The 10,893-nt window shown below is 37.3% G+C and overlaps 1 protein-coding gene across 1 annotated transcript; it reads left to right on the plus strand.

Annotated features, from left to right (window-relative positions):
• Nucleotides 1-6,181: 6,181 nt before the first annotated feature.
• On the plus strand, nt 6,182-8,314 carry LOC144889089 (uncharacterized). Its single transcript, XM_078768948.1, has 4 exons — nt 6,182-7,212; nt 7,315-7,443; nt 7,646-7,775; nt 8,000-8,314. Exons 1-4 carry the CDS (start codon nt 7,160-7,162, stop codon nt 8,297-8,299), a joined length of 612 nt encoding a protein of 203 aa, XP_078625074.1. The 5' UTR covers nt 6,182-7,159; the 3' UTR covers nt 8,300-8,314.
• Nucleotides 8,315-10,893: the final 2,579 nt, after the last annotated feature.

Raw genomic sequence — 10,893 nt, forward strand, 5'->3', positions numbered from 1 at the left:
CAGGAAACCACTTTTGCACTTGTATTAGTGTGGAAAAAACACTTTTTGCACTTGTGATAGTGTTGAAAAACGACTTTTCGCACTTGTGTTAGTGTTGAAAAACCACTTTTTGCACTTGTGTTGGTGCAGGAAACCACTTTTGCACTTGTATTAGTGTGGAAAAACCACTTTTCGCACTTGTGTTAGTGTTTAAAAACCACTTTTCGCACATGTGTTAGTTTTGAAAAACCACTTTTCGCACTTGTGTTGGTGCAGGAAACCACTTTTGCACTTGTATTATTGTGGAAAAACCACTTTTCGCACTTGTGTTAGTGTTGAAAAACCACTTTTCGCACTTGTGTTGGTGCAGGAAACCACTTTTGCACTTGTATTAGTGTGGAAAAAACACTTTTTGCACTTGTGATAGTGTTGAAAAACCACTTTTCGCACTTGTGTTAGTGTTGAAAAACCACTTTTCACACTTGTGTTGGTGCAGGAAACCACTTTTGCACTTGTATTAGTGTGGAAAAACCACTTTTCGCACTTGTGTTAGTGTTGAAAAACCACTTTTCGCACTTGTGTTGGTGCAGGAAACCACTTTTGCACTTGTATTAGTGTGGAAAAAACACTTTTTGCACTTGTGATAGTGTTGAAAAACCACTTTTCGCACTTGTGTTAGTGTTGAAAAACCACTTTTCGCACTTGTGTTAGTGTTGAAAAACCACTTTTCGCACTTGTGTTGGTGCAGGAAACCACTTTTGCACTTGTATTAGTGTGGAAAAACCACTTTTCGCACTTGTGTTGGTGCAGGAAACCACTTTTGCACTTGTATTAGTGTGGAAAAACCACTTTTCGCACTTGTGTTAGTGTTGAAAAACCACTTTTCACACTTGTGTTGGTGCAGGAAACCACTTTTGCACTTGTATTAGTGTGGAAAAACCACTTTCGCACTTGTGTTAGTGTTGAAAAACCACTTTTTGCACTTGTGTTGGTGCAGGAAACCACTTTTGCACTTGTATTAGTGTGGAAAAAACACTTTTTGCACTTGTGATATTGTTGAAAAACCACTTTTCGTACTTGTGTTAGTGTTGAAAAACCACTTTTCGCACTTGTGTTGGTGCAGGAAACCACTTTTGCACTTGTATTAGTGTGGAAAAACCACTTTTCGCACTTGTGTTAGTGTTGAAAAACCACTTTTCGCACTTGTGTTGGTGCAGGAAACCACTTTTCGCACTTGTGTTAGTTTTGAAAAACCACTTTTCGCACTTGTGTTGGTGCAGGAAACCACTTTTGCACTTGTATTGGTGTGGAAAAACCACTTTTCGCACTTGTGTTGTTGTTGAAAAACCACTTTTCGCACTTGTGTTAGTGTTGAAAAACCACTTTTCGCACTTGTGTTGGTGCAGGAAACCACTTTTGCACTTGTATTAGTGTGGAAAAACCACTTTTCGCACTTGTGTTAGTGTTGAAAAACCACTTTTCGCACTTGTGTTGGTGCAGGAAATCACTTTTGCACTTGTATTAGTGTGGAAAAACCACTTTTCGCACTTGTGTTAGTGTTGAAAAACCACTTTTCGCACTTGTGTTAGTGTTGAAAAACCACTTTTCGCACTTGTGTTGGTGCAGGAAACCACTTTTGCACTTGTATTAGTGTGGAAAAACCACTTTTCGCACTTGTGTTAGTGTTGAAAAACCACTTTTCGCAATTGTGTTAGTGTTGAAAAACCACTTTTCGCACTTGTGTTGGTGCAGGAAATCACTTTTGCACTTGTATTAGTGTGGAAAAACCACTTTTTGCACTTGTGTTAGTGTTGAAAAACCACTTTTCGCACTTGTGTTAGTGTTGAAAAACCACTTTTCGCACTTGTGTTAGTGTTGAAAAACCACTTTTCGCACTTGTGTTGGTGCAGGAAACCACTTTTGCACTTGTATTAGTGTGGAAAAACCACTTTTTGCACTTGTGTTAGTGTGGAAAAACCACTTTTCGCACTTGTGTTGGTGCAGGAAACCACTTTTGCACTTGTATTAGTGTGGAAAAAACACTTTTTGCACTTGTGATAGTGTTGAAAAACCACTTTTCGCACTTGTGTTAGTGTTGAAAAACCACTTTTCACACTTGTGTTGGTGCAGGAAACCACTTTTGCACTTGTATTAGTGTGGAAAAACCACTTTTCGCACTTGTGTTAGTGTTGAAAAACCACTTTTCGCACTTGTGTTGGTGCAGGAAACCACTTTTGCACTTGTATTAGTGTGGAAAAAACACTTTTTGCACTTGTGATAGTGTTGAAAAACCACTTTTCGCACTTGTTTTAGTGTTGAAAAACCACTTTTCGCACTTGTGTTAGTGTTGAAAAACCACTTTTCGCACTTGTGTTGGTGCAGGAAACCACTTTTGCACTTGTATTAGTGTGGAAAAACCACTTTTCGCACTTGTGTTGGTGCAGGAAACCACTTTTGCACTTGTATTAGTGTGGAAAAACCACTTTTCGCACTTGTGTTAGTGTTGAAAAACCACTTTTCACTCTTGTGTTGGTGCAGGAAATCACTTTTGCACTTGTATTAGTGTGGAAAAACCACTTTCGCACTTGTGTTAGTGTTGAAAAACCACTTTTTGCACTTGTGTTGGTGCAGGAAACCACTTTTGCACTTGTATTAGTGTGGAAAAAACACTTTTTGCACTTGTGATAGTGTTGAAAAACCACTTTTCGCACTTGTGTTAGTGTTGAAAAACCACTTTTCGCACTTGTGTTGGTGCAGGAAACCACTTTTGCACTTGTATTAGTGTGGAAAAACCACTTTTCGCACTTGTGTTAGTGTTGAAAAACCACTTTTCGCACTTGTGTTAATGTTGAAAAACCACTTTTCGCACTTGTGTTGGTGCAGGAAACCACTTTTGCACTTGTATTAGTGTGGAAAAACCACTTTTCGCACTTGTGTTAGTGTTGAAAAACCACTTTTCGCACTTGTGTTAGTGTTGAAAAACCACTTTTTGCACTTGTGTTGGTGCAGGAAACCACTTTTGCACTTGTATTAGTGTGGAAAAAACACTTTTCGCACTTGTGTTATTGTTGAAAAACCACTTTTCGCACTTGTGTTAGTGTTGGAAAACCACTTTTCGCACTTGTGTTAGTGTTGAAAAACCACTTTTCGCACTTGTGTTGGTGCAGGAAACCACTTTTGCACTTGTATTAGAGTGGAAAAACCACTTTTCGCACTTGTGTTAGTGTTGAAAAACCACTTTTTGCACTTGTGTTAGTGTTGAAAAATCACTTTTCGCACTTGTGTTGGTGCAGGAAACCACTTTTGCACTTGTATTAGTGTGGAAAAAACACTTTTTGCACTTGTGATAGTGTTGAAAAACGACTTTTCGCACTTGTGTTAGTGTTGAAAAACCACTTTTTGCACTTGTGTTGGTGCAGGAAACCACTTTTGCACTTGTATTAGTGTGGAAAAACCACTTTTCGCACTTGTGTTAGTGTTTAAAAACCACTTTTCGCACTTGTGTTAGTTTTGAAAAACCACTTTTCGCACTTGTGTTGGTGCAGGAAACCACTTTTGCACTTGTATTATTGTGGAAAAACCACTTTTCGCACTTGTGTTAGTGTTGAAAAACCACTTTTCGGAATTGTGTTGGTGCAGGAACCCACTTTTGCACTTGTATTAGTGTGGAAAAACCACTTTTCGCACTTGTGTTAGTGTTGAAAAACCACATTTCACACTTGTGTTGGTGCAGGAAACCACTTTTGCACTTGTATTAGTGTGGAAAAACCACTTTTCGCACTTGTGTTAGTGTTGAAAAACCACTTTTCACACTTGTGTTAGTGTTGAAAAACCACTTTTCGCACTTGTGTTAGTGTTGGAAAACCACTTTTCGCACTTGTGTTAGTGTTGAAAAACCACTTTTCGCACTTGTGTTGGTGCAGGAAACCACTTTTGCCTTTGTATTAGAGTGGAAAAAACACTTTTTGCACTTGTGATAGTGTTGAAAAACCACTTTTCGCACTTGTGTTAGTGTTGAAAAACCACTTTTCACACTTGTGTTGGTGCAGGAAACCACTTTTGCACTTGTATTAGTGTGGAAAAACCACTTTTCGCACTTGTGTTAGTGTTGAAAAACCACTTTTCGCACTTGTGTTGGTGCAGGAAACCACTTTTGCACTTGTATTAGTGTGGAAAAAACACTTTTTGCACTTGTGATAGTATTGAAAAACCACTTTTCGCACTTGTGTTAGTGTTGAAAAACCACTTTTCGCACTTGTGTTAGTGTTGAAAAACCACTTTTCGCACTTGTGTTGGTGCAGGAAACCACTTTTGCACTTGTATTAGTGTGGAAAAACCACTTTTCGCACTTGTGTTGGTGCAGGAAACCACTTTTGCACTTGTATTAGTGTGGAAAAACCACTTTTCGCACTTGTGTTAGTGTTGAAAAACCACTTTTCACACTTGTGTTGGTGCAGGAAACCACTTTTGCACTTGTATTAGTGTGGAAAAACCACTTTCGCACTTGTGTTAGTGTTGAAAAACCACTTTTTGCACTTGTGTTGGTGCAGGAAACCACTTTTGCACTTGTATTAGTGTGGAAAAAACACTTTTTGCACTTGTGATAGTGTTGAAAAACCACTTTTCGCACTTGTGTTAGTGTTGAAAAACCACTTTTCGCACTTGTGTTGGTGCAGGAAACCACTTTTGCACTTGTATTAGTGTGGAAAAACCACTTTTCGCACTTGTGTTAGTGTTGAAAAACCACTTTTCGCACTTGTGTTAGTGTTGAAAAACCACTTTTCGCACTTGTGTTGGTGCAGGAAACCACTTTTGCACTTGTATTAGTGTGGAAAAACCACTTTTCGCACTTGTGTTAGTGTTGAAAAACCACTTTTCGCACTTGTGTTAGTGTTGAAAAACCACTTTTTGCACTTGTGTTGGTGCAGGAAACCACTTTTGCACTTGTATTAGTGTGGAAAAAACACTTTTTGCACTTGTGTTATTGTTGAAAAACCACTTTTCGCACTTGTGTTAGTGTTGGAAAACCACTTTTCGCACTTGTGTTAGTGTTGAAAAACCACTTTTCGCACTTGTGTTGGTGCAGGAAACCACTTTTGCACTTGTATTAGAGTGGAAAAACCACTTTTCGCACTTGTGTTAGTGTTGAAAAACCACTTTTCGCACTTGTGTTAGTGTTGAAAAATCACTTTTCGCACTTGTGTTGGTGCAGGAAACCACTTTTGCACTTGTATTAGTGTGGAAAAAACACTTTTTGCACTTGTGATAGTGTTGAAAAACGACTTTTCGCACTTGTGTTAGTGTTGAAAAACCACTTTTTGCACTTGTGTTGGTGCAGGAAACCACTTTTGCACTTGTATTAGTGTGGAAAAACCACTTTTCGCACTTGTGTTAGTGTTTAAAAACCACTTTTCGCACTTGTGTTAGTTTTGAAAAACCACTTTTCGCACTTGTGTTGGTGCAGGAAACCACTTTTGCACTTGTATTATTGTGGAAAAACCACTTTTCGCACTTGTGTTAGTGTTGAAAAACCACTTTTCGGAATTGTGTTGGTGCAGGAACCCACTTTTGCACTTGTATTAGTGTGGAAAAACCACTTTTCGCACTTGTGTTAGTGTTGAAAAACCACATTTCACACTTGTGTTGGTGCAGGAAACCACTTTTGCACTTGTATTAGTGTGGAAAAACCACTTTTCGCACTTGTGTTAGTGTTGAAAAACCACTTTTCACACTTGTGTTAGTGTTGAAAAACCACTTTTCGCACTTGTGTTAGTGTTGGAAAACCACTTTTCGCACTTGTGTTAGTGTTGAAAAACCACTTTTCGCACTTGTGTTGGTGCAGGAAACCACTTTTGCCCTTGTATTAGAGTGGAAAAACCACTTTTCGCACTTGTGTTAGTGTTGAAAAACCACTTTTCGCACTTGTGTTAGTGTTGAAAAACCACTTTTCGCACTTGTGTTGGTGCAGGAAACCACTTTTGCACTTGTATTAGTGTGGAAAAACCACTTTTCGCACTTGTGCTAGTGTTGAAAAACCACTTTTCGCACTTGTGTTGGTGCAGGAAACCACTTTTGCACTTGTATTAGTGTGGAAAAACCACTTTTCACACTTGTGAGTAGTGTAATAATGTTGCTTCTGGGACACCTCCGTTTAACATGGGAAATCCCTATCTAATGTCATTTACCCCCTTGTCTTTTTCAAAAATCATAAACACCTCTATTTCTCCCACCCTCATCTTTATGAACCTTTTGTCTGTAGTACCTATCCTTAATGTTGTTCATTAGACCACTCAAACACTACAAATATTTGTTTTCTCTTATAGACCTATCATCCTTCTTCTACATATCATCTGGCAGATTAATCTTTGACCCACTCAAACATTGACCCATTCACTTCCATATTAATTCTTTCCCTCCCTCATTGCCCCTAAACACCTATATTTCTCTCACCCTGTTCTTTACGAACCTTCTAACCTTTTGACATGTTATCCTTATTCATTAGACCACTTAAACACCTGTGATCCCTCTACCCTTATGAACCTAGGATTCCCCCTTGGTCTTATGGTACTCTTACTATCAATGATCCCGAGTAGACCACTGAAACAATGATCCTACAAATATTTGTTTATGTGTAGGAAATAATTTATTTCGCCTCCAACTTCCATCACCATCTAATATATTATTAAAGAAGAGGTTTGAGTTTGGTTCTTTTTCAAGATATTTTAACTGAGCTAAGATAAAATGGTAAACCTCCCTCAATGTTCTTGTTTGAGCACCTCCAGTGCCACATACCATTTTAAAATTATAGTATATATTTTCCTGACAACCATCAAAGTTTTCCGTCCACTCAAAAATATTTCCATGTTTTTTACCCAACTCACCGGTATTTAAATTAATTCTCTTATTTGTTTTGTGAACTTTTTTACCAGTTGCCTTTTCAATAAGTCTTATTTGATATTTTTCACATTCATTAAGGATGCCATACTTAAACCTCGAACCTTTTTTTAATTAAAGAAAGAAATGGCATGTTGCTTAACTTTACAAGAAATGACGCGTTGGGAATTTCTCATGGTCTTATTTCCTGTTTCCTCGAAATGTTAAAGCTGAGTTCTGTTCCCGAAAATACATTTTGGACATTATAAAAGTCGTGTTGTCGTGCTGTTTTCATAATTACGAATCGATGAAGATGAACGACAACTCGTCTTATTCCAGTGATGAAGAATACTCACAAGGGTAAGTTTGAACTGTTTGAACATTCAGAATTGAACTGTTGGTGAGAGCTTTGTATGTGATTAATTTAAATTTATATAACATGATATATTTTTTTTATTACAGCAATTCAGGTTTTGAAAATGACCTGGTCTTGGCAGAAAATGAAGTTTTTCCGAAAGAGATTTACAACGAGGCGAATGAGCATTTAAACCATTTGCCAGTTTCACCGTTCTTAGAGGATTCATGTAAAAGGTATGACACTAAATAAAATACGTTGGTGTTAAATGACGCTGCCTTAGTGTGTGTGTATGTGTGTGTATGTGTATGTGTGTGTGTGTATGTGTGTGTGTTTGTGTGTGTATGTGAGTGTATGTATCTGTGAAAGTGTGTGCGTGTGTGTGATGTTTTGTCGGGCTTACTTCAGCATAGTAATTTCTCCTTATTTTGTTTGCAGTATTAACCTCGAAGACCAAAATTTTGAGTGGGATGATTTTGATCTCCCAAGGAGTGGTTATTTCCTACCAACCTGTGGTACTCTTCATTTTCAACTCAACGATCTTGACGCTAAGCTGGATTTTTTCGAGGTAAGCATGTGTGTACGTGTGTGTATGTGGTTCACCGTTTATAATAGGTACACCATATCCCTGCGCATCATAAGAGGTGATTCAAGGTTGGTGTCAGGAAGGGCATCCGACCCTATATTAATAATAATAATAATAATACATTTATTTTGTATAGCGCTTTTCAAGACGCTTTGACATGGAACATAAATATGAAATAAATATCTCTCCCCTCTTGTCTTTAATAGAAAGAGATTCAAAACCTGAAGACATCTGCTGAACCAACCTTTGACTTGTGCTGGGAAGAAATTGATGACTTATGCTGGGGAGAAGTTGAATGTATACCTCAAGAAAAATGTTTTAATAATATAAAGATTTTAATGTTTTCAATATTTATATATATTTGTTTTGTTTACAATTATTTAATTCTTAATTACAAAAAGAGAATAAAGGAAAAGGGACAGGAAGGTGCGTCCCCCTCCCTTGGCCCCCCCTCATCCCACCCCTCCCCTCCCCTTGTGTGTGTGGGGAAGGTGGGGGTGGGATGAGGGGGGATCAAGGGTGGGGGACGCACTGGGGGTGGGGGATGATGGGTGTGGTCTGTGTGGGCGGGGTCTGTGTGGGCGGGGTCTGTGTGGGTGGGGTCTGTGTGGGTGTGGCTTATGATTTTTGTTTATTTAATATTTTTTTTATTACCACTAATTAAATTAGCTAATCTGGGTGGGGTGAATAGAAATGTTGTTTAATGAATTATTAGCTTTGTTTTTTGTAATTCTTGCGAGTAAAATGAACCCAAGATTTCTTCTCCATTTAAATCATTTAATTTGTAAGTCCAAGGGACTGTATCCATTACATCAATGATTTTAAATAATTCACGAGTCCATTTTTGTGTATAACCTTTCTCAAAATGGCTTTTCCATTTGTATATCCTTACCATATCACCAACTTTGAACTTGGGCTTTCTCAAATTAATCTCCTTTTCATATTCTAATTTTGTAAATGTTTCTGATGGTTTTGATTTTGTTGATGAATGAACTGTATTATTGTAATTATCTACAATATCCTGAATTAAATACACCCATTTTTGAGAACCGAGTTGTGTGAATTTTTTATATAATTTCTCTTTCAAAGTACGATTAAAACGCTCAATAACAACTGCCTTTCCTTCATTAAAGGTGCTGTATAATTTAATACCCTTCCCCTTAAGAAATTTCATGAATATTTTGTTATAGAACTCTGTTCCCTCATCAGTCCATAACTTCTTTGGTTTCCTTTTATCCCGATCAAATATTAGCTTAAAGGCTAACATTAAAGTATCACCCCTTTTTTTTTTTAAAGGGACAACCCAGGCAAATCTACTCCTCAAATCAATAACGGTTAAAGCATACCTGTATCCCCTGTCATTATTCAATTCAATTAAATCAGCGGACCATATGTGGTCGGTGTATTTAGAATAAACCTTCCTTCTTTTAAACTTTGTGATTATAGGTTTGTGTAATTCTTCAGCCAAAAGCTCCTCAGTCTTGATGACATCATTAGAGCCTAATAGTTTTTTGAGGAATAACCAAGACCAAGTTTCAATTTAGCATTTATCAAATTTCTCACAATAAACCTATCAACTTTCTCTCTCAACGTTGGATTTTGTATCAAAGACAAATTATACAACATTTCGCTGTCGGCTTTATGTTTTTCAGTCAACGTAGTGGTTTTCCCATAAGCAATATCATGCTTCATACACACTTCGTCAACCCTATTTGTAGGTTTAGACCAAGGTTTAGGATTGTTAGCCTCATCTAATCTTTTATCCAAGTTTGTTCCTGGACCACAGAAAGAATACCCTGGAAGGTGTAATTCCCCTGGAATTCCAGTTGTTGTAAATTTACTTCCTGACAGAAACTTTTGTATGTCTCCTCCTCTTTTAGGAGAGATGAATTGGCACTTTTTAGAGCCACACACTTGACATATTCCTTTTTGACAAACTCTATTATTTTTAGCTTTAACATAAGAGATATTTTTAGATTTAGTTTTCTTTTTACATTTGAGACAATAACTCATATGTATTTATCAGAAAAATTCCGACAGAGTATCAAAACCTTTTTGGTTTTCAACATATACATTTCAATCTTGATTTTTAAAACATAAAGAATCCTAAGGAATGCCTTCACTCTCTCCTCCATTTATTTACAAATAAAACTAACTAAAGTCAATTACACCGACATCATCAACCACATAATCTTTTCCTTCTTCTTCTTCTTTATCCCCACTTTCTCATTTAAATCTCCTCCCTGAAACTGAAGACATTGACGTCGTTATTCTTGAAAATAATATTTTCATTAGACTTCTCATTTCTTTATTTTCCTCCTCAGTGCGTTGAGTTTGATTTATTTGCTGTAATACCTTCAATCTTTTATTAATCTCACTGATTTCCATCTTTTTATATTTTTCCTCCCTCTCTCTTTGCTCCCTCTCCTCCTTCTCTCTTTTCTCCCTTTCCTCCTTCTCTCTTTTCTCCCTTTCCTCCCTCTCCTCCTCCTTTTTCTCCCTTTCCTCCTTCTCCTTTTTCTCTCTTTTCTCCCTTTCCTCCCTCTCCTCCTCCTTTTTCTCCCTTTCCTCCTTCTCCTTTTTCTCTCTTTCCTCCTTCTCTTCTTTAACTCCTTCCTCATTTATCTTAGCAATTTTTGATATCAATATTTTCACAGCATTCATTCTTTCTTTATTTTCCTCTTCGGTGAGTTGAGATTTATCTTCTTGCTGTAATACATCCACTCTTTTTTGAATCGCTCTGATTTCCATCTCCCTCTCCCCCCTCTCTCTTTGTTCCCTCTCCTCCTTCTCTCTTTTCTCTCTTTTCTCCTTCTCTTCTTCAACTCCTTCCTCATCCCTTGCTACCCTTGAGTTTAAACCCCAAAGAATATTATACATATACTCATCTGGATTTTGAGATATTCTTGTATCTATAATTATTTTTCTCATAATAGGATACCAATAAGATTTGTTGACGATTTCTAAAAGAGTTTTATATTTCATAACTTTGAGAAGTTCATTTTTATTTAATATTTTAAACAAGTCTCTATTTGTGGGTTTAACAATATCAGTATAAGGCCAGTTTTTTATGACAAAATTCCCATGTATATGCTCCAAA

The sequence above is a fragment of the Myxine glutinosa genome, unplaced genomic scaffold (genome assembly GCF_964187855.1).
Source record: "Myxine glutinosa unplaced genomic scaffold, kmMyxGlut1.1 SCAFFOLD_750, whole genome shotgun sequence".
In the NCBI taxonomy this organism is placed as follows: Eukaryota; Metazoa; Chordata; class Myxini; order Myxiniformes; family Myxinidae; genus Myxine; species Myxine glutinosa.

Excerpts from the sequence above, each read along its gene's own strand:
- LOC144889089 (XM_078768948.1), top strand. The coding sequence starts at position 7,160 with ATGAAGATGAACGACAACTCGTCTTATTCCAGTGATGAAGAATACTCA. Across the intron at positions 7,213-7,314 it reads GATGAAGAATACTCACAAGG|CAATTCAGGTTTTGAAAATG; the intron begins GTAAGTTTGAAC and ends TTTTTATTACAG. Across the intron at positions 7,444-7,645 it reads TTAGAGGATTCATGTAAAAG|TATTAACCTCGAAGACCAAA; the intron begins GTATGACACTAA and ends TTTTGTTTGCAG.